General features: G+C 34.1%; 1 protein-coding gene and 1 long non-coding RNA gene across 10 annotated transcripts; both read left to right on the forward strand.

The window, feature by feature from the left end:
* The first annotated feature begins 7227 nt into the window (after positions 1-7227).
* On the forward strand, positions 7228-17212 carry LOC132050158 (uncharacterized). 9 transcript variants are annotated; one of them, XM_059441245.1, is made up of 7 exons: positions 7229-7279; positions 11091-11160; positions 12119-12222; positions 12427-12747; positions 13613-13692; positions 13809-13867; positions 16535-17212. In XM_059441245.1, the coding sequence occupies exons 4-7, from the start codon at positions 12433-12435 to the stop codon at positions 16837-16839; spliced, it is 759 nt and encodes a 252-aa protein (XP_059297228.1). In that variant the 5' UTR covers positions 7229-7279; positions 11091-11160; positions 12119-12222; positions 12427-12432; the 3' UTR covers positions 16840-17212. The 9 variants fall into 9 exon arrangements, with proteins under 9 accessions (XP_059297225.1, XP_059297228.1, XP_059297227.1 ...); XM_059441242.1 differs by lacking the exon at positions 12119-12222 and having other exon boundaries at positions 7228-7279; XM_059441244.1 differs by lacking the exon at positions 12119-12222 and having other exon boundaries at positions 12416-12747.
* Positions 17213-19022: 1810 nt separating this feature from the next.
* Positions 19023-23101, forward strand: LOC132051089 (uncharacterized). Its single transcript, XR_009413576.1, has 2 exons — positions 19023-19783; positions 22590-23101. It is a non-coding gene; the product is annotated as an uncharacterized LOC132051089 (long non-coding RNA).
* Positions 23102-24937: the final 1836 nt, after the last annotated feature.

Here is a 24937-nt window from a genome sequence, read left to right on the forward strand (position 1 = left end):
TGCAGTGCCTTTTTGGATTCGAACATTATGCCTTTTTCAAGGTGAACTTCATCATTTAGAAGATCGACTGGTTCTTTCAACATTTTTTGGCGAATTGGATCATCTTCTTTGGTGAATACAAAGGCATCAGCACGACCTTGAAGATTTTCAAGATATGGAATCATGTCAGAATGCCACTGAATTGGTCTTTCTGCCATCGGTACGTGCTGGTGAATTGGGCTTCCTGCCAGCGGTTCTTGCTGGTGTGGCCGACTTTGCATCATTTCTACTAACTGTTGTTCCTGCCTATGAGGATGAACATCAACCTCATTATCGGATATATTTACGTCATCATCATCGGATACCTCTGCATTCGGTATATCATCGCTATCACTCGATGATGTTTCTATATGATTTGGATAATCATCACCATCTAGTAAAGGCCTCTTTCTACACGAAAAATAGGTAACATCTTTTAAATACCAACATCAAAATATATATGGATTATTTAATATCAAGGTGATGAACCTACCGATAATGATCAATATTGTCGAGTTTGAAGAAAGATCAACTGCACCGAAATGAACGTTTGATACCACTGGCGAGTTTTGTGAATAATTTTCACTATGGAGGCAGTTCAAGTATTGTAAATACTAAACATCAAAACACTTATATTATTTAATTAATAAAAAGTATACCTACCGATAATAATCAACTGCACTGAACTGAGAGGATTGCCCAATATTAATCATATCAGGTGTATAACCCCTAAAAAGATACAAAAAAACATTACTATTACTGTACGTATAATAAAATAAACATGTGCTACTACACAAAATAATAATTAAAAAATGGATATTTACCAATTTTCACCGTAATTTTGATTAAATTGCTAGCTTAGAGTTTCCAGTGGCACTGTTGACACCCAATTTTGACCTTCCTATACCCTTCTATTTTACTAAAATACTATTTTACGTTAAATATTGTTTACGTGATCACAAGCTATTTCACCTTTTATATAATCATTTTATCATTTTAATATTGTACTTAATTTATTATTATTGTTTTTGTTATATTTATATGTGAAATAATACCTCATAGCTTTACAAGTGCATTTATCAAATTTTATAGCTAAGAACCATTTTTTTTATATCAAATAAATATTATCTTTATTATTATTTGAGTCTTGTTATTATTAATTATTTCTTGCTTAATTTCAAATCAATTTCTTCATTTTAATTATAATTTCTCATAACTAATATTATAGAGAAAATCGTCAAATGCCCCCTCAACGTTTGGCCGGTTTAATTATGACGCACCCAACTTTTATGGACAACCTATTATCCTTGGACAATTTTAAAGTGAATTAATTTCACCCTAGCTGGTGACGTGGCACAGAGAGTGAGAAGCAAATAAAAATATTTCTTATTACTTTCCTTTTTTTCTTTATCTTTTATCCCTTTCTTCTTCTTTGTTACATACACTTCCCCTCACCGGAAGTATGCAATTTCCGGCGACTTTTTTTTTTTTTTTTTTTGGTCTTTCTTCTCCTTCGAGTTTCACAACTTCCAAACTAATTTGTCATTTTTTAGAAAAAAATAAGATGAGAAAATGAAATATCAAGAGACCCAATTAGTAATTTCATTCCATTACAAACTAATTCAAAACCCAAATCAAGAAAAACTAAAAGAAGAGGTGATTTTTGAGCATTGGCCATGCTCTATAGTCCAAAAAATCAACTTCGATCTTTGATCTTTCAAAACACAATTTTGAAAACCCAATTTTGAAAACGCAAATTTCAAAACTGAATGGAAACCCAATTTTCATTCCACTACAAATTAATTCAAAACCCAATTTTGCTATGCTCAACTTCGATCTTTCAATTTTCCCTTCGAATTGATTTTTTGGACTATAGAGCATGGCAAAATTGAAAGATCGAAGAAGTTGGAATAGTCGAAAGAGATCATTGGTGAAGATAAAGGGAAATAAAAAATCAAAGGTTGTTTACTACTCAAGATAAATAGAAAAGTTAATTTCTTTGGCCAAGTCTTTTAATGGTGATTTTTGGTGTGGTGGTAAGCATGGCAACCGGTCCGGTTTGACCGGTTCAAACCGGTAACTGGAACCGGAACCGAAATTGGAACAGTGGAACTGGTTTACCGGTCACGGTTAACCGGTGATTAATTACCGGTCCGGATTTGCATTTTTGGGACCGTAAACGGAACCGATCGGTTAAACCGGTTAACCGGTCAAAATTTTTTTTTTTTTTTAAAAGTAGTCGTTTCATGATCTGGCCGGACCGTTGACCAATGGTCTATTTTGCAAAAATGGCCGTTGCCAATTGCTCCAAACCCCCCCCCCCCCCCCCCCCCCCAAACTTTTTTTTTTAACACTTTAACCCATCCCCCACCCCTATATAAACCCTTCTTCATTTCCAATATCTCTTTCTCTCAATTATAGCTACTTTGCAACAATTAGCCACTTTAAATTTCTCTCAATTAAATATTATAAAGTTTTATTCTAGTTTCATTTATTAATTTTGCAATTGTAAAAAAAATTGTTGTTGGAGTTGGTGATTTTACAACAATCCGAAGTAGCTCCAAAGCTTTGGTGGATTTGCAATTCTAGCCGCCTTCACTTTGTTGGAAATTAGTTTGGCAATTTGATACCTTCGTTCCAACTCTATCTTTATTTTCCGCTATTTAATTTAGGCAACTTAATTCTAGCAATCTAATTTGTTGTAATTTATTTTCTTGTGATTTATTTGAGTGTGATTTAAATTAATTCTATTTAATAATGGTGAAGAAATTTAGACGTGGTGCCGGTAGTAGTGGTATTGTTAGGGGTGGGTTTAATGAGGAAACATTTGTGAACGAAACACCTAATTTAGGTATTGATATTGGTGGAAATAATCCACTTTTAGATCATGAGGTAATGCAACAACATTATACCGACACTTTTAATGAAATTGATGATGATGATAATGATGAAACACAAGCCACCGAAAATCCCATAAGAGATACAGGTCCAGCACAATCACATACACAAGACAAACCCCCAAGAACTTGTAAGTCAACCGCTAAAATTTGGCAATTTATGACTAAGGATAAGGAAAGACAAACAACTACATGTACTTTATGTAGACAAGAATTTGTTTTAGGGCAACAAACTAGTAAGGATGGTGGAACGGGTACACTAACGAATCATATGAGAGGTAAATATAAGGATGTTTGGGGAGAGCAAACGGGTTCAAATGTGGGGGGTATTCAAATGACAATAGACCCACGAACCGGTAAAAATTTTAAGTATGACAAGAAAAAAGAGCGTGTAGAAATAGCTAAAATGGTAGCTTATGATTGTTTACCATTTTCCTTTCCTTGGGTTTGGGGTTTGTTACTTAGATTCAACGTTGTTATAATCCGTTATTTGAGGGTATTCCTAGAAGTACTTGTAGAGCGGATGTTATAGATTTGTATAAAAATATAGATTTTATTTGCGCCATGTATTTAATTCTTTAAATTGTAGTATTTCTCTTACCGCCGATGTAGGTCTTAGTCTTAACAAGTTAAATTTTTTTGCTATTACATATCATTGGGTTGATGATAATTGGGTGATGCAAAAAAGAATTATAACTTTTTTATATGATGAAGGGAAAGATAGTCATGATGGAAAAATTTTAGCGGATTCAATGTCTACTATTATGAATTTTTTTAACATTTATAGAAAAACACTTTGTATTGCTTTAGATAATGCTTCTAATAATACAAAGGCGGTTGGTCTTTTAAAAAGGGAATTAAACCCTCCGCTAAAAAATATTTTTCATGTGAGATGTAGTTGTCACGTTTTAAACTTGATTGTTAGAGATGGTTTTAACTATTTTGAAGATTCTATTCAAAAAGTTAGAAATGCGGTTTTTTTTTTTTGTAATGCTAATAGGCATAAAATGAGAGATTTTAAGAATTTTTGTGTGGAAAATGGCCTTAGACCTAGAAAAATTCAAGTAGAAGTTGACACTAGGTGGAACTACACTTACATTATGTTACAACAAGCATATGATTATAGGATTCTCATACAACAAGTTCACAACCATTTTAATACGGATAGTGAAGATTGGTTAAATATTACCGATTGGAAAGATGTTAAGGAATGTATTGAACTTTTACAAAAAAATTATAATGCAACTCTTGCTTTTTCTAGACAATTCTATCCCACGGTAACCGAAATTTTAGCCTACTTAGCGGAAATAGCTAGAGTTTTATATGAGTATAAAGATAAATCTGGTTATCAATCGGCTATTTTTAATATGACAACAGAATTTAAGAAGTATTTTTTTCCTATCCCAACTTTATTTATATTGGGTTCTCTTTTAAATCCTTGTTTTAAAATGTCTTACACTAGAGCATTGGTTGGTCAAATTTATAACTATTTAGAAATTGACGAGGAAGTTGCACCATCTTTAAATGAAGCCGAGCTCGCGATTGATGCCGAGTTTAGAAAAGTTTTTAGTCATTATTCTAATTTGGAAGAAAGTGCTACACCCGTTGCTCCACGCTCTACTACTTCACAAAGTAGCAAAAAGGGCTTAAAAGGTTTGTTGAATTTAAAAGTTTTACATTCACAACCAACTCCTTCTAATAATGTAAACTTTGATGAATATCACCTTTATTTGATATAGCCAAATGTGGATATCAAGGAACTAGATGATTTGGACGTCTTAGCATGGTGGAAGAGACACAAGGTGAGTCATTCGGTACTTTCAAGAATGGCTCGAGATATCCTTACGATTCAAATATCAACCGTGGCTTGGGAGAGTGCATTTAGCCAAGGAAGATAACAAATTGGAGACCATAGACACTCATTAGCCGGATTTAGCTTGCAAGTGCTAGTGTGCATTCGCGATTGGATTAGATCGGAGCGACGCAACCAAAACTTAGAAGCGGTGGAAGGCGAAGAGGAAGAGATTGAAGATTTGATAGCAAGTGGAACGGACCAAATGGAAGACTTTGAAGATATCTCCATGACTGACTATGATATGGCGGATATTAGCCAAATGATTGAGACTTTTTGATTTTATTATTCTACTATTTCTTTGCAACTCATGTATTATTTGCAAGTTAAAAAAAAATTACAACTTGCAAATAAATGTTATCCATGAATGAATAAAATATATGGTTCATTGAGCTTTCTTCTATTTACTTGTGTTCATATTTTACTTATATTAAGTTAGGAATATACCTAAAATATACTAAGAATATACTTATAATATACATCTACTTAAATTAAAAACTAGAACGTTATATATTTGAAAAATAACTAAAATATACTAAGAAATATACTTATAATATAAATATACTTAAGTTATAAAATAGGAATTTATAAACTTAAAAAAAAACTTAAGTTATAATACATATAACTTAAATATATATAAGTATATATAGTATGCATATAACTTAAACACACATATATATATATATATATATATATGTATACATATATATATAAGTTATATATATATATATATATATATATATATATATATATATATATATATATATATAACTATATATAGTATACATATAACTTAAACATATATATTTATTTAAGTTATAATACATATAAGTTAAGTTTTTTTCGTTGGTTACGTTATTTATAAGTTAAGGTTTTTTTCTAAGTTTGTAAATTTCTATTTTATAACTTAAGTATATTGATATTATAAGTATATTCTTAGTATATTTTAGGTATATGTAGTATAACTTAAGCATATAACTTAATATATATATATATACATATATGTTGTTAGCTAGTAAATATATAAACTTTTTAAATATAAAAACTTTATTTATAAACTTATATAACATATATAAATATACCTACAATATACTACTAAATACTATAATATATATATATATATATATTATACAAAAAATAAAAACAAAAAAGGTTTTTTTTTATGGTTTGGACCGGCCGGTTTACTAACCGGTTACCGGTCCGGTCCGGTTTGAACCGGTTGCCAGGCTTATGGTGGATGGTGGAAGAAGATAGATTAGGAAAAGAAACAAAAAGAAGATGAAAAAAAATTAAAAAATATTTAATCGGTAAAATAAAAAATGTATTTCACCACTCAAATACAAACGTGGTAAGGCGCGTGTATAATTTCGTTTAAAAATACGTGGGGTAACAGGTCATCCGTAAAAGGTTGGCCATAATTAATCCGACTAAACGTTGGGGGATGATTTCTCTAATATTATATTTAAAATCCTACAATAATTATTTTTAAAAAAAAATAGTCACAGTTTTTTTAATAGGTCACCATATTATACTTAAATGATATCATTTTATATCACACTATTATTATTATTATTATTATTATTATTATTATTATTATTATTATTTGTAAACTTAGTAACTTTTGGGTTTTCATGATTTCATATATATTATATTTATATTATCCTATATTAACATATTATTAATTATTTGTGTTTTTTTTATTAGTTTAAAATAACATTTTTACTTCTAATTGATTCACATCTTATTTAATTAGTCCAATATTACATAGCATTTAAGACTCATATTATACTTAAATGATATCATTTTATATCACACTATTATTATTATTATTATTATTTGTAAACTTAGTAACTTTTGGGTTTACTCATGATTTCATATATAGTTAATATTATTATATTATTTTTGTCTCCCAATATTAACATATTATTAATTATTAGCGTGGTGTTTTTTTTATTAGTTAATGAAGCAGCCAAATCAAACACGTATTTGACTAACATAGAAGTCCTAATTGATTCCACTCATCTTATTTAATTAGTCCAATATTATTTTCCTAGCGTATTGTACCAGATAAACCCAAAGAAACCCTCAATGTTGGTGGAAATAATCCCCATCCATCCAACCATTCCAATTTGAAACACAACCGAAAAAGAGACCACAATCTGAACCAAGTACACTCTCAAATAACCAAATCCCAATTAGGATCCTTCTCCTTACCGTCGACATTCACGGCAATTTCACCGACCATATCTTTTGTTTATTTTCTCCCTTAGTTGTTCAAATTTTTGTTTATTTTTTCTTTCTTCATTTTGTGTAATTTGTTTCCTTCACATCTCCCCCCCTAAAATACGAAAATATGGAAAATCCTTTTGAGATTTTTTAATATTTATAGAAAAACGACCATATTTGAAAGGAGATTGCTTTTAAAAAGAATTAAACCCTCCGCTTAAAAAATAATTTGTGAGGTATGAACCTCTTTGAAGAATCTGTCCAAATTCAAGATATCGCAAAATAGGTAAAGATTTCTACAAATTTCTTGGTTCCTTTTTTTTTTTTTTTTTTTTTTTTATTTGCCATATTTCTGTCAATTTGGATTTGCAAATAATTTTTTTCTTTCTTTTCTCAACGGCTCCTTTCCTGTTATTTGATGCCCAAATCACTCTTACAAATTAATAGACAAAGATTTGGGACCCATTTCTTCTGGTTTTGAAGATTTTAGTATAAATAGTTGTTGACTTGGGGAGAGATAGAATTTACCTCACTTTTTCAACCACACAATTCTCTAATATTTATTTTTCACAAAAGCAAACTACTTCATTGTTTAATTCTTGTATAAGTTTGCCGATTCTCGGATATCTACTATTGGATATTGGTTGTTTGATAAAATATTTCATTCTTCTCAACTTGGTTCATATTTTTCTAGGAATATCGATGTATACTTTAATTAATTCAATTTGGTAGTGTATATATATAACTTATAATATATATATATATATATATATAGTTATTGAGTATATTCTTACTATATGGGTATATTGCTCACATATAACTTAATATATATATATATACACATATGCTTTAAGCAAGAATATATTTTGTTATAAGCTATTAGGAATATGACAATATATTAATAAATCTCTAACTCTTCTTTTCAGATTTTTTTACGATTTTTGAAAAAATGGGCGTTTCCGTAACGAACTCCGTTCACCAGTCATCTTCCTCAAACCAAGAGCTTTTTAACCAAATCCCATGTTATTAATCATAGTTTATAGTTGTTCAAATACCTCATAATTTGTTTCCTTCACATCTTAAAATAATAAACTAGATATTTGAGTGCAAAGGGGTTAACATTTGGCAAATTCAAATTTCTTATTCTACAAACTTGCTTTTTTTTTTTTATTTTTTTTTTTTAATTTCATTTCTGTCAATTTGGAGCTGTTTTCTTTCAATTTATGTCTTTCATATATGAATTATCATTTCCTGAAGATTTTTATAAATAGTTCTTTGGGGAGAGATAGAAACATCAACCACACAATTCTTAATATTTATTAAAAAGTCATAAAATTATAAGTGCCGAGTCTCGGATATGTACTATTGGTTGTTTGCTACTTTTCTCAACGTTATTCCTTTATCGATGGCTTTAATTCAAAGTGTAGATTTTTATAGTTGTGAGTAGGATTTCGAATTAAGCATTTTGTATTTTATATCTCTAACTCTTCTTTTCAGAATTGGCATGTAATGTGCTTTTTATATGTTATTAATAAAATCTAACAACATTTGATGAAAAGGGGCTGTGAAAGGGCGGGGAATTATGTGCTATGTGTTTAAAATTTCCTTCTTCTTCTTTTACACTATTTATTTATGATTTTATATCAATTAACAACCTCTTTCTTTTCGTCGTTAGTAGAAACCACTGTCCAGTTACCCTTTATAATTTAACTGGACAGTGGGCTTGTTTAAATCGTAAACTACATCAAAATACTTCTCTTAACAAATAGTTAGCGGGAAGTAGAAACGATTACTAGGTCTAATCCTAAGTCGTTTTCAAATTTAGCCGACCCGTTCCCCGAAAGTAACACCAACCAAAGAATTTGAAAGGATTATGTACACTATATGTATTTATATACTTACGTGCTTATGTTCAAAATTCAAATCTTTCACTTGTTCAAACAAAAATTACTATTATATACTCCCTCTGTTTCAATTTATGTGAACCTATTTCCTTTTTAGTCCGTGCCAAAATGAATGACCTCTTTTCTAATTTGGAAACAAATTCACTTTATGAAATGATTTACAGCCACATAAATATTCAAGACTTAGTTTGAACCACAAATTTCAAAAGTCTTCACACTTTCTTAAATGTCGTGCCCAGTCAAATGGGTTCACATAAATTGAAACGGAGGGAGTATATTTTAACTTAAGACCAACCTCCAATCGAATTGTTACTAAGGTTAAGGACACACGATTTATAATGTCGTGTCGTCATCCTTGTAAAGTAACAAACATTTTTAGTTTTTAACAAAACATAACGTTCTTTTATCTTGAGATTTCTGATGTATTTTACTTTTAAATCAACTATGCAAGTTTAGGACCTATACTAATAGAATTAATTTGTCTCACTTTGTTTTCATTCTCTCGGTTAGTTAGAATTTACATTTTTGTAGGATTTATATGTCCTTCAAGTTGTAATAAAATAAGTTCATTGTGAAATTAAGTTGTATGCTTATTAATGTGATAGAATTTCCTTTTGATTACAAATCTGTTACTCCTTTTGTCTTTTATTTGCTTTGTCTTTAATAGTTCGTGCAGTTGCTATTTTCTTCTTATCATGTTAACTTGTAGCTAATGAATGAATTCGTTGTAACTTAATCGTTGTTGTTTAATTTAGTTAATAAGTTGTCACATTTAAATCTCTTGTTTATTTCAGATGACCTTCTTCATAAGTAATAAATAGTTTGTCATGCCTAAATCCTAATCACCTAATTTCTTTAGACTCGTTAAATTCGGATTCATAACTGATTTTCACAAGTTCTTTTAGTTTATTTATTTCCTGGATTTTTAAAAATATAGCAATAAATAACTCTTGCAAAATCACCTGGTTCTTTCAAATTAATTTAATAAATGTTTTCATGCTTATAAAATGCTTAATCCCACATAGTTATAAATCCAGAAGGGACCCACAATTGTGGACCTCGAAAGGTGCTTAATACCTTCCTTTTGAGGTAATTTGAACCCTTGCCCGATCTTTGGTTACGCAGACTAGTTTTAAACAGAGTTATTTGCATTAGTAGTAGTAAATGGTGCCCTAACGCACCTCAATTCGTTAGGTGGCGACTCTTCTCTTTTAAACCCACTAAAAGAGTTGTCACCTGTCTTGACCCGTCTTCCGCGAGGAAAATGGGGCGCGGCAGGCACTTGACTACTCTTTTTTTTTTTTTTGAGAAACTGGTACTGTTGTATTCCTCAGCATTAAGGGTAACCTCCAAAAAATGGATAGTAAAGAAAAGATTTTAAAGATAAAGATAAACTTACGGTACTCCCTAGTAAACTTACACTTGACTACTCTAAATGCCTCCATAAGAACCCAAGTCCGTATAAGTGTTACCATGAGTAGGCTGGACTTGAGGAACTTCCTGACGAGTCCTGGCCAAGACTTCACTACGACTGTGAGGTATCTTTTCAACATACATTTCAAGAACATTGAGGGTGATTAACCCCCTATATTCTTCCGGCGCCCTCAAATATTCCCTCAAAGACTCATCATCAATGATATTCCACTCCCCATAAAGCACTAAACCTTGCGGTGCAATGGATATTGGATATCTGCCTATTACAGATAATCCATAGTCACGATTACTTTTCATTCTTTTGTGTATGGCATTGAGTAATGTTTCGTAATCCAAGGTAGTTGGAAACTTAACATGGTATTGTGGTTTAATATTATAACGAGCAGTATTATTATCATGAAGAATCTCTCCATCCCAAAATAAAGAAAGCTTAACAGTTGAAGGAGGAGAGCCCATTTTTTTCATGAACTTTGGAGTTGGATTTTTTTTTTCAATAACTTGAAAAAAGATGACTTGAACTTATGAAATGGATGAGTCTTTACCTCATCCAAAATTCATATTAAATAGAAAAAACGTGAGCTAAAAGTGAACATTTAAAAAACGTGGGCTGCTAAATAATAATACCTATTGCGCAAGAATTTCCTGCGCAAAAGGTAGTATTGTAACTTTTTTTTTAGTGGATATTTTGGATCAAAATCCCACTTTGTGGGTCAATTAAGTTGCGGACTCGGCTTTCTTTATGACTGTTTCCTATTGCAGCAACTCCGGACTCTGATCTCTTCTCTCTTCTCCAGCGACTCAAATCTGTCCCACTCAGCGGCTTAATCAGGTGCGCCTTCTATTGTATGTGGGTTCTTCTCTTTATTCTTTCTTCTCATTTGATTGAGCAAATGTTTCATCCGCTGGTGTCAATAGCTTATGTGAATTTGGTTCCTTTTCTTTCTTGTTTTCCTTGACTTCTTTTATTATTATTTGGTCTGTCTAACTGCCTGAATGTAATTGTAATTGATGATTCTTAGGTTTCAGCTTCCAATTATCCCTTAAAAATGTAATATTTTGCCTTTACTAAGTCCCCTTGTTTAATTTTAGATTTTTGTTCCCATCTAGTTTAATTTCTACTGAAAAATAAATGTATAGGTAACCTAACAATTGGGGGTCTATAAATTCTATGAACTAACTTCAAATAAGTACCATAAGGATAGGGTGATGTAAAAGTTTTTCAACCAATAAAAATATCATATGGGAGAAAATTCGAAAACTTAAAGGATCTTGGCACTTCGACTTTTCTGTTATAGCAAAATATTACTCCCTCCGTTTCAATTTGTTTGTCTTAGTTTGACTCGGCACGAAGTTCAAGAAAATAAAGAAGACTTTGAATCTTGTGGTCTTGAACTAAAGATGTGTGTAATGTACTAAAATGCCGTTTGAATCTTGTAGTCTTAAATATGCCATGTAGAATGTTGGGTGTAAAGAGACTAAATATAGAAAGTGACCTACTTTTTGGAACAAACTAAAAAGGAAAGTCAGTGAAACAAATTGAAACATAGGGAGTAGAATGTATGTTGCTCCTGATTGCTAGGTTTTGGCTTCCATTATCTACTGCCTGACCTATATCAGCTTTAGAAAAGCACCAAATTGACCATGTATTTTGCATTTTTGCTTACTGCTGGCTTCTTTTCTGCTGACTGAATAATTCCCGATGTCAAATTGGCATATTTAATGTTCCTTAATCTTCATTATTATTTTTCTTTTGTGCCTTCTTGAACGCACCTCGATTTATCCACCAGACAGTTTGTATAGCCTACAAGCATAGGTGAACTTGCCCATAGAAGTTGGAGCATATGGGCTCACACTAAGTGTCCTAGTTGCGATTCAGACCTAGGATCTTGAGGTTGTTACTCCCTAGTTGCCATTATATTTACCACTCCCTGTTTGATTTACTACAGGCGCACTAGATGTCATGAGGTTTCATGTTGATATGTGTAGTCTATTTGTGAATGATTGTATCAATGACTCAACGTACATGTTCTATCTCTAGGTTTTGTCTATGCGTTAGATGAGATGTTGATGTCTGAGATTTTCAGTGTTATTGCAGATAATCATGATGCGCCATTTGTCAAGTAGTGTATCAAAGAGAATGCATTCTTCTGTGATTGCTTGCTATAGAAATGGTTCTTCTTCCTCTATGGTTTCAAAACAACCATACAGAAGCTCAGTCCTGCAACAGATTGTTGACAAGTCACCACGAAATGTTATTCCTAGTGATTTCTTGAAATGGCGTTCGCTTGGTTCCATTAGGACATCAAAATTTGCCTCTGGCTTCAACCCGTTGAAGCAAAAGCCCTTGGACTCTATTATTGACATGGAGAGGGCAAAGAACAAATCAGCTGAAGAGCTAGCCGACATTTGGGATGATGTAATATTTCAACCTTGTTTTTATTTTGATAGTTTTCAAATGTATTGTTGGCTTTCTTGAGATAGTTTCAGCCTTGAGTTTTATTCTAGACATTTGTAAATTACATTAGTCACTCAATATGATGAACAATTGACACATAGACCAAGCTTTTGTCAAAGAAATGAGCAGGTTAGGTGGTTTCACTTACTCCACTAGAAATTGAAGTCATCTAAGGTTTATCTGATCTTTATGATGAGCTTGTAAAAGTAATTCATGTAGCCAAAAATATAGGCTGTCTGGTTTTCTAGACTTACCTACACATGCATGTTTTGTGATTGCATTAATTCTGTAGATGACTACTATTGATATCATTTTGCTGCAAATGGGATGAGGATTTGCTGGAAGGATTAGAGGACCCCATAAATTCTTTTGATCTTTGGTCTGAATTTACCCCCTTAACAGATTTTCTTGTGGAACTTAGTGTTTTTAAGCCTGTGGATTTTAAAATGTAATGCTTCAGATATACTTGAGTCATGGATTACCTTCTCATCTTTTCTTTTGGAAGCTGCTCTCCCACAAAAGGATTTGCCTCCTGAAATGCTTGTCAGACTTGGAAAATTTTCTATGAAGTTTAGAGAAAATGACTACTTTTATGTGTGTTTACCTAATCCATTCAAGTATTTTTAGCTAGGACCAGCCATGTACCGGTACATCGGCTTATTTATTAAGTTGTATATTTTGTACATCTGATCATGGTCTGCAGTATATGCCACAGCTTGCTCTTTGATTCTGCAACTTTTACTTTCCTAAAGTTTTAGTTATTGCTTGAATGATCCTGTTCTGTCTCCCTCTTATTCCCTTTTGTTGCATGATTATGCCATCTCAGTATCACTTGGGAAGAGGTCACATCGCAGCATCAATGAAAGCTAAGTTATATAAGCTCTTGGAGCAAAAAGCTTCAAGTTGGTAAATGTGCTTCTTCATCTTATTCATTTGTTTTCTCGGACTCTAATTAGTTGCTCTGTTTAACATGCACTATTCCTTTGTTATCTTTGACATCCTGCTTCTGTTTTCCTGTATAGCCGGTATTTTGTGATTCCGCTATGGAAGGGAAGTGGTTACACAACAATGTTTGTGCAAGGTTAGACTGCTTTTTTGCTCCGTTTATCCTTTAACAATTGATTTGCATTGAAAACCTATAACCATGATGACACTATATGTAAGAGTCTTTATCAAAAAAAACTATTTCTAAGAGTTCATCTTTCTCTAGTTCCGATGTTATCACTGCCAATAGCTTTATTTTTTTTCTCAGAAAGGCTAGCTGCTTTCCATCCTTTTTTAGGTTTATTGTAGGATGAGCTTGTTATGAGATTATAATATTACTATTCATAGTCGGGTACATAAGGAACATATAATACTTTTATGGTCTATCATCTCCGTATTATCTGATGAAGGAGTCCGCGACTGTAGACTTGTTGCCATTATGTAGAGGTTCGATGCCAATATCACTTGAAAAATCCTTTTTTCTCCTTCAACTCCGACCTCCTGTCCTTTTTTTAGATCTAAAAGCTATGTTGCTTGGGCTCTCCGAAAATGCCACCAGGTGTGTGTAGGATCCTCCAAAAGTAGTGTATTTTTGGAGGATCCGACATGGGTGCGGCAACGTTTTTGAAGAGTCGTTTAAAAGTCAACGGTCAAGCATCACCGGCGTGGTCTAGTTGGTGAAGGAAGTTGAAATGACCATGGAAAACGAAGGTTGGAATGTCAGTTGAGGTGAAAAAGTTATGGTGATTTCTTCTCATCTTCCTTAGTCTTGGTGGACAGAGTTACCAAGTATTCATGAAATAGTTGAGATATGTGCACAAGCCAACCTGAACACTATCGTTATCTCCAAATAAATGAGAGAGAGAAGTTACTGGTCGAATTCGTGCCTTGATATGCCCGGGATGATCAAAGTTTCAATAATTCACCTGTCTTATAATCTTCGATTCTCAAGTCAATGTGTTTCTTTTGATAAGTCTCAGTCAAGTTGATTACTTCTAATTGTCATCCCTAGTTTGCTTTTATTTTCTTGTTATTGATTTTGATCACTTGTCCTGTCTACATTCTGTTGAAAAGAAACTTCTCTTCATGTTTCTGTTATCTATTCCTTGGCTGGTTGACCCATGTAGGGAATCCCTTGTCTTTTCTGAGGCTTATTTAAATGTAAAATACCCTGTGCTTTCTGGGTATGTTGTTGTAGTTTCAAGTAATCAAATTAGACAATATCATTTATAGGTAATATACTTTAGAAAGAAAAAAGGAAAGATGTGCTATTGTAGTGCGTAGGACTGCACCTAGTTTTCTAACCTTTATGGCAGCTGTACATAAATGGCTCTAGTTGTTTATGTATTTGGTTTGTTAGCTAGCATTCCTTTGGACATCTGTGAATATCATATTTGTTCCTTCTTGAACTTTAAGCTGCGCTTGTAGATCTACTCCTCCCACCTCGCCTTCCCATTCCAAAACTGAAGCAAAAAGTAGTTGTGACAAGAATAATTTCACAGAATATTTGCTCTCACCAACTTAACCTGTATGTGGCCATACCCAAAAAGTAATGTACATCCTCCAGATAGCATGGTGAACAAAAACCATTCAATCTAGCAAGTTTCATCCTTCCATGAAACTCTGTTAAACAAACAAACAGACTCCGCCACAGATGTGTAAATCACATGACTCTAAGCATCCCAAAATCAGTCCACTTGTTCGATTTATCTTTTATTCTCAAAGCCAGAGCCTTTCTTTGGTTAAGAACTTTGCCACAATTTGTCCCATTTATCCTTTGTCAAATTTTCTATTTTCTTAAAGTTCCGTTCCAGTAACGAATTTAGGATACTCTAGCTTAGCAAAAATTGTAAGACAAGTTGCTTTGGACAATCTAAAGCTCATGATTGAGCTATTCTTTTGCTGTTACATACTCCATTTTTCATTATTTGCTTGACTTTCTTACAAATGCAATCCAAAGATCCCCTTCATCTATTTCTTGTTCTTGCATTTTTTATGCCTTTTGATTTGGGACTGTTAAAGTTTAGCACCAAAACACTCTTTTGAAGCTATTTTCCTTTCATGCATATGATATGAATCTGCTCTTACGGTTCACTCTCTCCATTTTCACAAGACCCAACAAAAATTTCTTCTTACATTACTATTGAAGATATGCAATTACCAGCGACCATAAAAAAATTGCTTAAACCTTTCTCACCTGTCTCATTTTTTCCAGACAACACCACCTTTAATTTCCAAGTGGATCAAGTATACTCAGAGCCCGACCACTATACATAAGAAGAGCCATCCTCGTCCATTATTTTTGTTCCTGTAATCGGCACTCGATCGAGCTCAACCCAGAAAATATTTTCTGTAGTATTTTAGTAGAGCAGGGAACAATGACTGATGGCTGATCTGAAATACTGATTCTGGAGTGCTTGAAGTCATGTGACATGCACATGGGGTGGTGTCTATTAGTTTTTTTAATAGAATTGCACGGGAGGATGAAACTTGCTAAGCTTTGAATACTTCAAGGATGGTTTTTGTTTACTATGCTAGTTGAAGGATGTACAATAAGTTTTGGTATAGCTAAAGGATGTTTTTGGCCAAAAACTCAAATCTGTGTAAATCAAATTTCTTCATGCTTATAATTTAGTGGCCATTGTCCTGTGGGAAATCAGTTTTAGTACTGTGTAAACATCAAGATAGTTGCCATTTTATTACATGAAAATGCCCTTTATCACCTGCAGTCGCTTCATTACTATTCATTTGAATCTTCATGCAGTGCAGGCGCCACACATACTAATCACAGGTCTAGAAGATTACAAGGCAAGAGGAACTCAAGCTGCTCCATACTTCACAATTACTTACTACACTGAATTTGCTGAAAGCAAGGATCTCGTTCTTGTTCGAGGGGACATTGTCTTTACTAGCAAGCTCACTGACTCGGAGGCAAAATGGCTTTTGGACACTGTACAATCCTTTTACTTGAATGATGTCAGGTACAAACTAGTGGAGCGCTTTAACAGAGAAACGAGAGAGTTCGAGTTCAAAGATGTTTTACAAACTTTGGAGATGCCTATATTGTGATCAAAATATCCGATTTTCTGTCATGAGAGCAATCAGAAGAAATGGAGTTTGATCGTGAAGGATCGTTCAGAAATCAGCAACGGTAGGATTGTAGTTTTCCTTGCCATTCTGACAGGCAATCGTGTCTGTCCAGCATAATGACTGTATTGCATTAGCTTAACAATCTTTACTAATTTTCATTTCATTGAGGCAAAGTCGAGTATCTTCAGTGTTTGGATTTACCAAAAAAAAAAAAAAAATTGAAAAGGGCTGGTGGTGCTGTGTGGAAGTTCTTAAAGAAAACTTCCAATTATCAGGAGATTTTGTGGAGCTGCAACAAACTTGAGAGACAATATCAATAAATGTGAATTTAGGTCCTCAAATTCTTTTAACATCTTGAATTGTCATGGTATGGTTACAATAGATTTTGTTCATATATTGGATATGATTCATTACCGTGCACCATCAAATCTACATCATTTTCTTATTATTACGATTTTTTGGGGTGAGGAGTTGGGAGAGAATATGCAGATTAGATTAAGCATTCAACTTTCATTTTCTTATTATTACTAGTAGAACACCCTCAAACATGGAACCAATTTGACATTTTCCAAAAGATTCAAGGGGTCGTCTGATTAGAGTTTAGTGCATTTTCTTTTGATTTTTTCAAGAATGCAATCCTAGGTGTTTCCTAGAAGAAAAGATCACATCAAAAAATTTAAATGCCATTATTTGATAGTCCGATTAGAAAATGACATTTATTAGATCTAGTCAATGTATTTTTCCCTCTCTGCTACCTTATAACTTAAGGAGGTAATGGTTTCACTTCAAATAAGATAAGGAGGGTAAAATAACATTAGAAAAGTTTAGATGTGTAAATAATTTTTCGGGATAAGTTTAAGAGGTAAATTATGTATTTTTCCTACCTACTATATACTAGTAATCTAGTATTTATCCTCTTTATATATATATATATATGTGTGTGTGTGTGTGTGTGTCCAAAAGAAAGATATTATATTATAATAAGCTAAAAGTTAACTATATTATAATAAGTTAAAAGTTAACCGGACAGGGAATTGAAGTAGGTAAGTCCAAGGAGAGATACTGATTATCTAAGACATCATAACTAGGGGATACTTGTTACAAAAGGGAGGATAGGCCTATTACTACTAGAGACCAGTTGACCCTTCAAAGGGTTCATACAAAAAGTGAAAGGTGAATGCTCGTGGGATTTGGCGATGCATCGAACCAAAGGCTGCTGTCATTGATCATGTTGGAACATTTCATCTACAAAAACTAGAGGGTGATAAAAATTGTGGCATTATCCATTCAGCTAGTGCATCCAAAACTTGCTAATTCATCTGCTAGTGTATTTGCCTCCCTATAGGTACGTAGGACTACCGGCTCATCGAGCTGCTACATCAAGTACCTGCAGTTGTTAATAATATTAGTATAGCATAGTGAGGGGTTAGATATTTTCATTGATTAAATAGAACACAATGCCAACTAATGTGGCTTTATACAATTTCTGGTGTGATGTACACATGTACTCTAACAAACTAACTAAATATCTTCTCTCTTCTTCTCCAATTCTCTCTCAAATTACATGAACTAGGTGACCTAGATTCATAACAGTGAAGCTAAGCTTCATCATATCAGATGAGCTACATCAAATCTAACATGGTATCAGAGCGAGAAGATCTGGACCGCATCAATTTCTAAACAATTTTTCGAGAAAGTGAAATTTCACAGTAATTTACAGTTTTTTCTTCAAAATTGATATTTATGATTTCTTCTTCAAATCGAAGATCGAAGCTTAAAAATGGCGAATCTTACAGTAGAAACACTCGAACACAGTCATCCATTGTATTTGCAACAATCAGATACACCTAGTGTTGCATTAATTGAAATAAAGCTAACAGGTCCTAAAAACTATGGGATATGGAGTAGATCGATGAGGTTGGCCTTGATGGTGAAGAACAAATACTGTTTTGTCGATGGAACTTACTTGAAAAGTTCATACAAAGGGGAATTAGCAACTCAATGGCAAAGGTGCGATGCTGTAGTTTTGTCATGGATTAGCTGCACAGTTGCACCAGGACTAGTCACTACTATATTCTATGCTCCAAGTGCAAAGCATGTTTGGGATGATTTTAAGGAACACTTCAATAAATTAAACCTATCCAGAATTTAATAAATCAAACCTAACCAGAATTTATCAGATATGGACTAAAGTAGCATGCCTAAGACAAGGTACAGATTATGTTACTGACTATTATACTAAGATGAAAAATTTGTGGGATGAATTTGATGTGTTGATTCCTTCACCCTTGTGTGGATGTGAAGAGGCTAAACCTTATGTAGAACATTTGCATCAACAGAGATTGTTAATGTTTTTAATAGGATTGAATGAGTCTTTTAGTCATGTGAGAAGTGATATACTGCTTAAATCTGAAGTACCTAGGTAAATCAAGCCTATGCAACTGTTGTACAAGAGGAGAGTCAAAGACAATTAGGTGTAATTGATACAAACAAAGAAGTTCTTACCGTGCTAGCTGGGAGAGGACAAAATTTCAGAGGAAGAAAACCAACAAGACAAGTTCAAGGTCCACCTTGTGAGGTGTGTGGTTACAAAGGGCATAAAATAGTAGATTGCTACAGGTTGGTAGGTTACACTGCAGATTTTAAGAGTAAGAAGAAGTTGAATCAGTCTGGTAACCAGACTGGTCAAGGTGGTTATGATCAGGGTAAAAATCAAATGTCACAAGGAGGTTATAGGCCAAGAGGTGCACATGAAGGAGAAACAAGTAACTTCAGACCATATGCCAACAATGCTGCAGCAGCAACAACAGCTTGAGGACAAGGATATTTCCTAACTGAAGAGGAGTAAAATCAGATGAAACACTTGATGCACAATACTGATTTGAGTGAATGCAAAGCTAATATGGCAGGTAATGTTTCCTTAGTGTCTAATGATTCAAATTTTCATGATTGGATAGTAGACTCAGAAGCAACCCACCATATAGCTTCATGTAAAGAATTACTTGAGGAGATAAAGCATTTGAAAGATTCAAGTGCCAGTTCAGTTCAATTACCAGCAGGAAATAAAGCACAAATTATAAGTATAGGAAATTCAATTGTTCTAGGTGACATAAAAGTTAAAAATGTGTTTCATGTGCCTGACTTCAAGTTCAACCTTCTATCAGTTGCCAAACTCACTAGGGAACTAAATTGCAGTGTTAGTTTTCTCCCTAATTTTTGTGTGTTGCAGGATCTTTGTGTTACACCTCAGAAAATTTCATATCGTGATGTGGTGGATAGACTAATGCAGGGTGAGATGAATACGATGTCCCTACAAGTAAGAAAGGTTACTCGGCGATTCTAATTAAGATTCCAAAGACATTCGAGGCAAGAGAAGAAAGTTCATTGAAGAATGTAAAGTAAAAGTCATGCTTTGACAAGGGTTTGCAAAGTACCGAGCTAATGTTGATTCAATAATGTCTTGAGGAAAAGTTATAACGCTCCTTAGATTGTTAATGAAGTGTTAAACAAGTTCTAAGAAGGTTCCATAAGGATTAGAGATCAAACGAAACGACGGATATAATTTCAGAAAAGTGGAGTTATACGACCACTTATACGGTCCGTATAACTTTATACGGTCCGTATAACCCAAAAGAAAATATGATTTCCCTGATGGCGAAATACAATCACTTATACGGACCGTATAATATTATACGGACCATATAAGGGTCCGTATAACTCCCGACGGGCTGAGTATTTTCTAAGTATAAAAATATGTTCCCACTTCTAATTTTTCATTCTTTCAACTTCTCCACTTCTCTCAAGACCTCTAGAAGGTTCTACATATTTCACTAACATAAATCCAAGGCAACTCAAGGATCAACATCATTAATCCAAGGAAATCAAGTGCAAGGAAGCTTTTTAGGGTTGCTAGAAGTCAAGAATTTCTTTGGAAGTGGAACTAGGGTTTTCTTCAAGTGAAGCATTTCCGTCCAAAATCCATTCCTACACAATTAAAGGTGAGTTTTATGATAATTTCATGTAATTAAGAACATTGAATGGTTGAAAGACTTAGATTATGGAAGAAGGTAGAATATGGAGCTCAATTATGAAATAATGGTATTCTTGAATAGTAGTTTGACATGAATCATAATTTTTGAGATGATATGAGTATAATCTTGTTATAAATGATATCAAGAATATTGGAGAAGCATTATATGAGGATGAATGTGGTGTTGTATTATGGCCATGGTTATGGATGACCTTGAGAGGAAATTTTGAGAATTGAATATTGTCGAACTTGTCGAAGTTATTGATTATGGTATTATGAATGTTGTTATTGATATTTGGGAGCTGATATATCGTATGGAAGAAGTTGTAGAAACAAAGTAAATGTTGCCCAATTTTCGTTAGCTTTAGCTTAAGCTTAAGTATGTTTCCGATTATCTAATTCTAGTACGAATTCTCTTGAATGTAGAATCGTGAACATTGGAGGAAAGCGTTTAATTGATAGAGTTAGCGAGACATCAAGGTATGTGAGGCTAGTCCCTTCTTTTTCTAAGGCATGACTCCTATAATATGACTCCTTTTATCTTTCCATGACTTTCTCATATTCCGGAAATTATAAGCCTATGACTATTAAGAACTACTCATGAAATAAAGATAAGAGATATGTTATGAATATGATAATGATGATGAGTCGAAGTCTAGAGATTCTAAAGCTCATGATATGATATTCCTACGAAGATAATGATCCTTATATGATTCTTTGATGTTATCCATTGTTGCTGGACTGACCTTATAACGCTAGTTCCTTTAAGGTGAGACAAGATGATCATGACTACTCCATAATGGAATCGGGGGTTCTCGACCTTACGTCACCCCGATAGAGTTGTAGCATTTAATTGATTTCTAATGCATGTTTTATGATAAGTACATAATGATGAGATTACACCGTGCCTATATGGCCGGGCATGACACCGCGAAGGCGGGCGGCTTATGATTACACCGTGCCTAGAGGGCCGGGCATGACACCGCTAAGGCGGGTGGATTATTATTACACCGTGCCTAGAGGGCCGGGCATGACATCGCTAAGGCGGGCGGCTTAAGATAACACCGTGCTTAGATGGCCGGACATGACACCACTAGTGGGCGGCATGCGATAGTTACCCGGACGCGGGTTAACGATGATGGTATATTTGATATGCATAACATGTGTTTTCTTTTAAAAGTTAAGGTGTTATATCTTCACCTCATGTTTCATTATTTCTTTATTATGCTGGCATTATTCATGCTTTACATACTCAGTACATTTTTTGTACTGACGTCCTCTTCTTTCTAGGACGCTGTGTTCATGCCCACAGGTAGACACGGAGGCGGTGCAGACCCGTAGGAGCTTATCAGCGGATTCACAGGAGCACCCCACTACTTCGGAGGTGTTACGTATGGTCATATTCTTTTGTGTATATATATTTGGGCACGACGGGGTTCTGTCCCGTCCTTATATCACAGTACTCTAGTAGAGGCTCATAGATACGGATACGTAGGTAGTTGTTGTCTTATGGACACATCAGTGTATATTCTTGTATATCATTTTTGGCAGCCGTGAGGGCTTATGTATATTTATGTATTGCCTTGGAGATTATATGTGTCCAGGATGAGTATGATGACTAGCATAATGAGTGGTGCTCGGTAGTCAGCTCCGGGTACCCGTCATGGCCCCTTAGTCGGGTCGTGACATTTTGCACCAGAAAAGTGATTGGGATTGGTAGACAATCTAATGATCTTTACTTGTTGAGAGATGGAATAAGAGCAGCAGTGAATGCCTCAATAGAAGGTTCAAGTCTGTTTGACCTTTGGCATCTCAGACTTGGTCACCCCTCACTCAAAGTAATGCAACATATATCAACTATCAAGGACAGTTTGAAGACTTCACCACGACAGTGTTGCCAAATATGTCCCATGGCTAAACAAAGTAGGTTGCCATTTCCTAACAGTATCAATAAGTCAAACCATGTTTTCCATTTAGTTCATCTAGATGTCTCGGGTCCATATAGAACTCCCACATATGACAAGAAGCATTATTTTGTTACAATAGTTGATGATTACAGTAGATACACCTGGATATGTTTGATTTAGCATAAAACTGAGGTTCTAACTGTACTAAAGGACTTTTTGACTATGGTTTGTACTCAGTTTGGTATTAAAGTGCAAATATTGAGATCTGACAATGGAACTGAATTTACGAGCTCTAAATGTAAAAGTCTATTTTCTTCTCTTGGAATTGTTCGCCAAACTTCTTGTCCTTTATACACCTCAACAAAATGGCACTGTAGAGAGAAAACATAGACATATTTTAGACACTGCTAGAGCATTGAGGTTTCAAGCTTCAATTCCTATAAGATTTTGGGGGGATTGTGTTAAAACAACAGTTTATCTAATTAACAAGCTTCCTTCTGGTGTATTGAGTGGTAAGTCACCTTTTGAGATGCTATATGGCAAGGAACCTAAGGTTGATCACTTAAGAGTGTTTGGGTGCTTGTGTTTTGCATCTGTCTTGCCAAGACAAGACAATTTGCTCCAAGAGCCAACAAAACAGTCTTCATGAGATATTTAGAATCTCAAAAAGGCTATAGAGTACTTGATATACAATCAAAAACTTTCTTTATTAGCAGGGATGTCACCTTCATGGAAACTACTTTTCCTTTCAAAGGAATCAATGATGATTCAGTAAAAATGTTTATTTTTGCAGAACCATCACTGGTAGATTGTGAGAAGCCAACTCCTCAACCTTTGCCTCAAGCACCACTTGAAAATCCGTACCAAATGTACCGATGTTCCTATCACTTAGATTAATGATTGTGATAATGCTTCTCAAGCCTCCTCTATTGATACTACCACGTAAGTAGCTGCCACAAATGAGAATGATACTGATATTGAGAATGCTGCAAATGTTTTTGAAGTTGAGTCACATCCTATGGTTGCAGATGATGCAAATTTCAAATTCCTAATGATGTTGTCACAAGACCATTTACAGCTTCAAAAATTCCTATATGGCACAAAGACTATGTCATTTCAAAGAAGGCTAATGCAACTTGCTTATATGATATTGCAAACCATCTCTCATAAAACCATTTGAGTTGTCACGACCCTAATTACCGATCGTGCGAGCACCTACCTTATTATCACTAGCAGGCGAACCCTTACCCATTAACGCATTAATCACTAGCCAATTTCAACTTCTTTAATTATTTATACTCTAACAATCAATAAATAAGTGAATAAATAAATAGTCTAACCAAGTCATAAATGATAAATTATATAAGTGCGGAAGTCTAACTATTAAATTCCCAAAATTTGAAAGTCATCGTACAAAGACTCTAACCAACAATGTCTAAAGAATGAAATATCTCGCAAATATAATAATAATAAATCCGGAATGAAAGTAGACATCTGGAAAGAAAGATCTTCAAGCGGCATGGCATGGATAGAAGCTCACTGTCACGACCCAAACCGGAAGGCCATGATGGGCACCTGACCATACTAGCCAAGTACCACCTGACATACGTCTGTAACATAAAAATAAATATAGGTAGGCCGTTAGGGTCATCATGTGATAGCTCACTGACTCATAGGAGAACATGACTGAATAAAATAGTCTGTAAAGACTCGACTTTGTAAACATACTATCATAATGAATAAGCCAACACGACTATCATATGCATTTGTGCTACAACATATGAATCAACAAGACTATGCAACGTCTGATTGTACATAACTGTCTACAAGCCTCTACTGGATTACATAACATATCGTGGTCGAGATAGGGCCCCGCCATACCCGTACATATGCATATAGATATATAATCATGCTGACTCACAAGGTAGCTCCGAAACAAGTGAAGTGCAACAACACTAGCCGCTGAGCTGATAAACTACTGGATAGGTCACCAACCTGTATCTCAAGACCTGCGGGCATGAAACGCAGTCCTCCAGGAAATAGGGGCGTCAGTACGAATAATGTATCGAGTATGTAAGGCATGAGAACACTATAAAAGAGACATGGAAGTAACATGAGATATACGAGAATCAACCTGTAC

The sequence above is a fragment of the Lycium ferocissimum genome, chromosome 3 (assembly GCF_029784015.1).
Source record: "Lycium ferocissimum isolate CSIRO_LF1 chromosome 3, AGI_CSIRO_Lferr_CH_V1, whole genome shotgun sequence".
Taxonomy (NCBI): Eukaryota; Viridiplantae; Streptophyta; class Magnoliopsida; order Solanales; family Solanaceae; genus Lycium; species Lycium ferocissimum.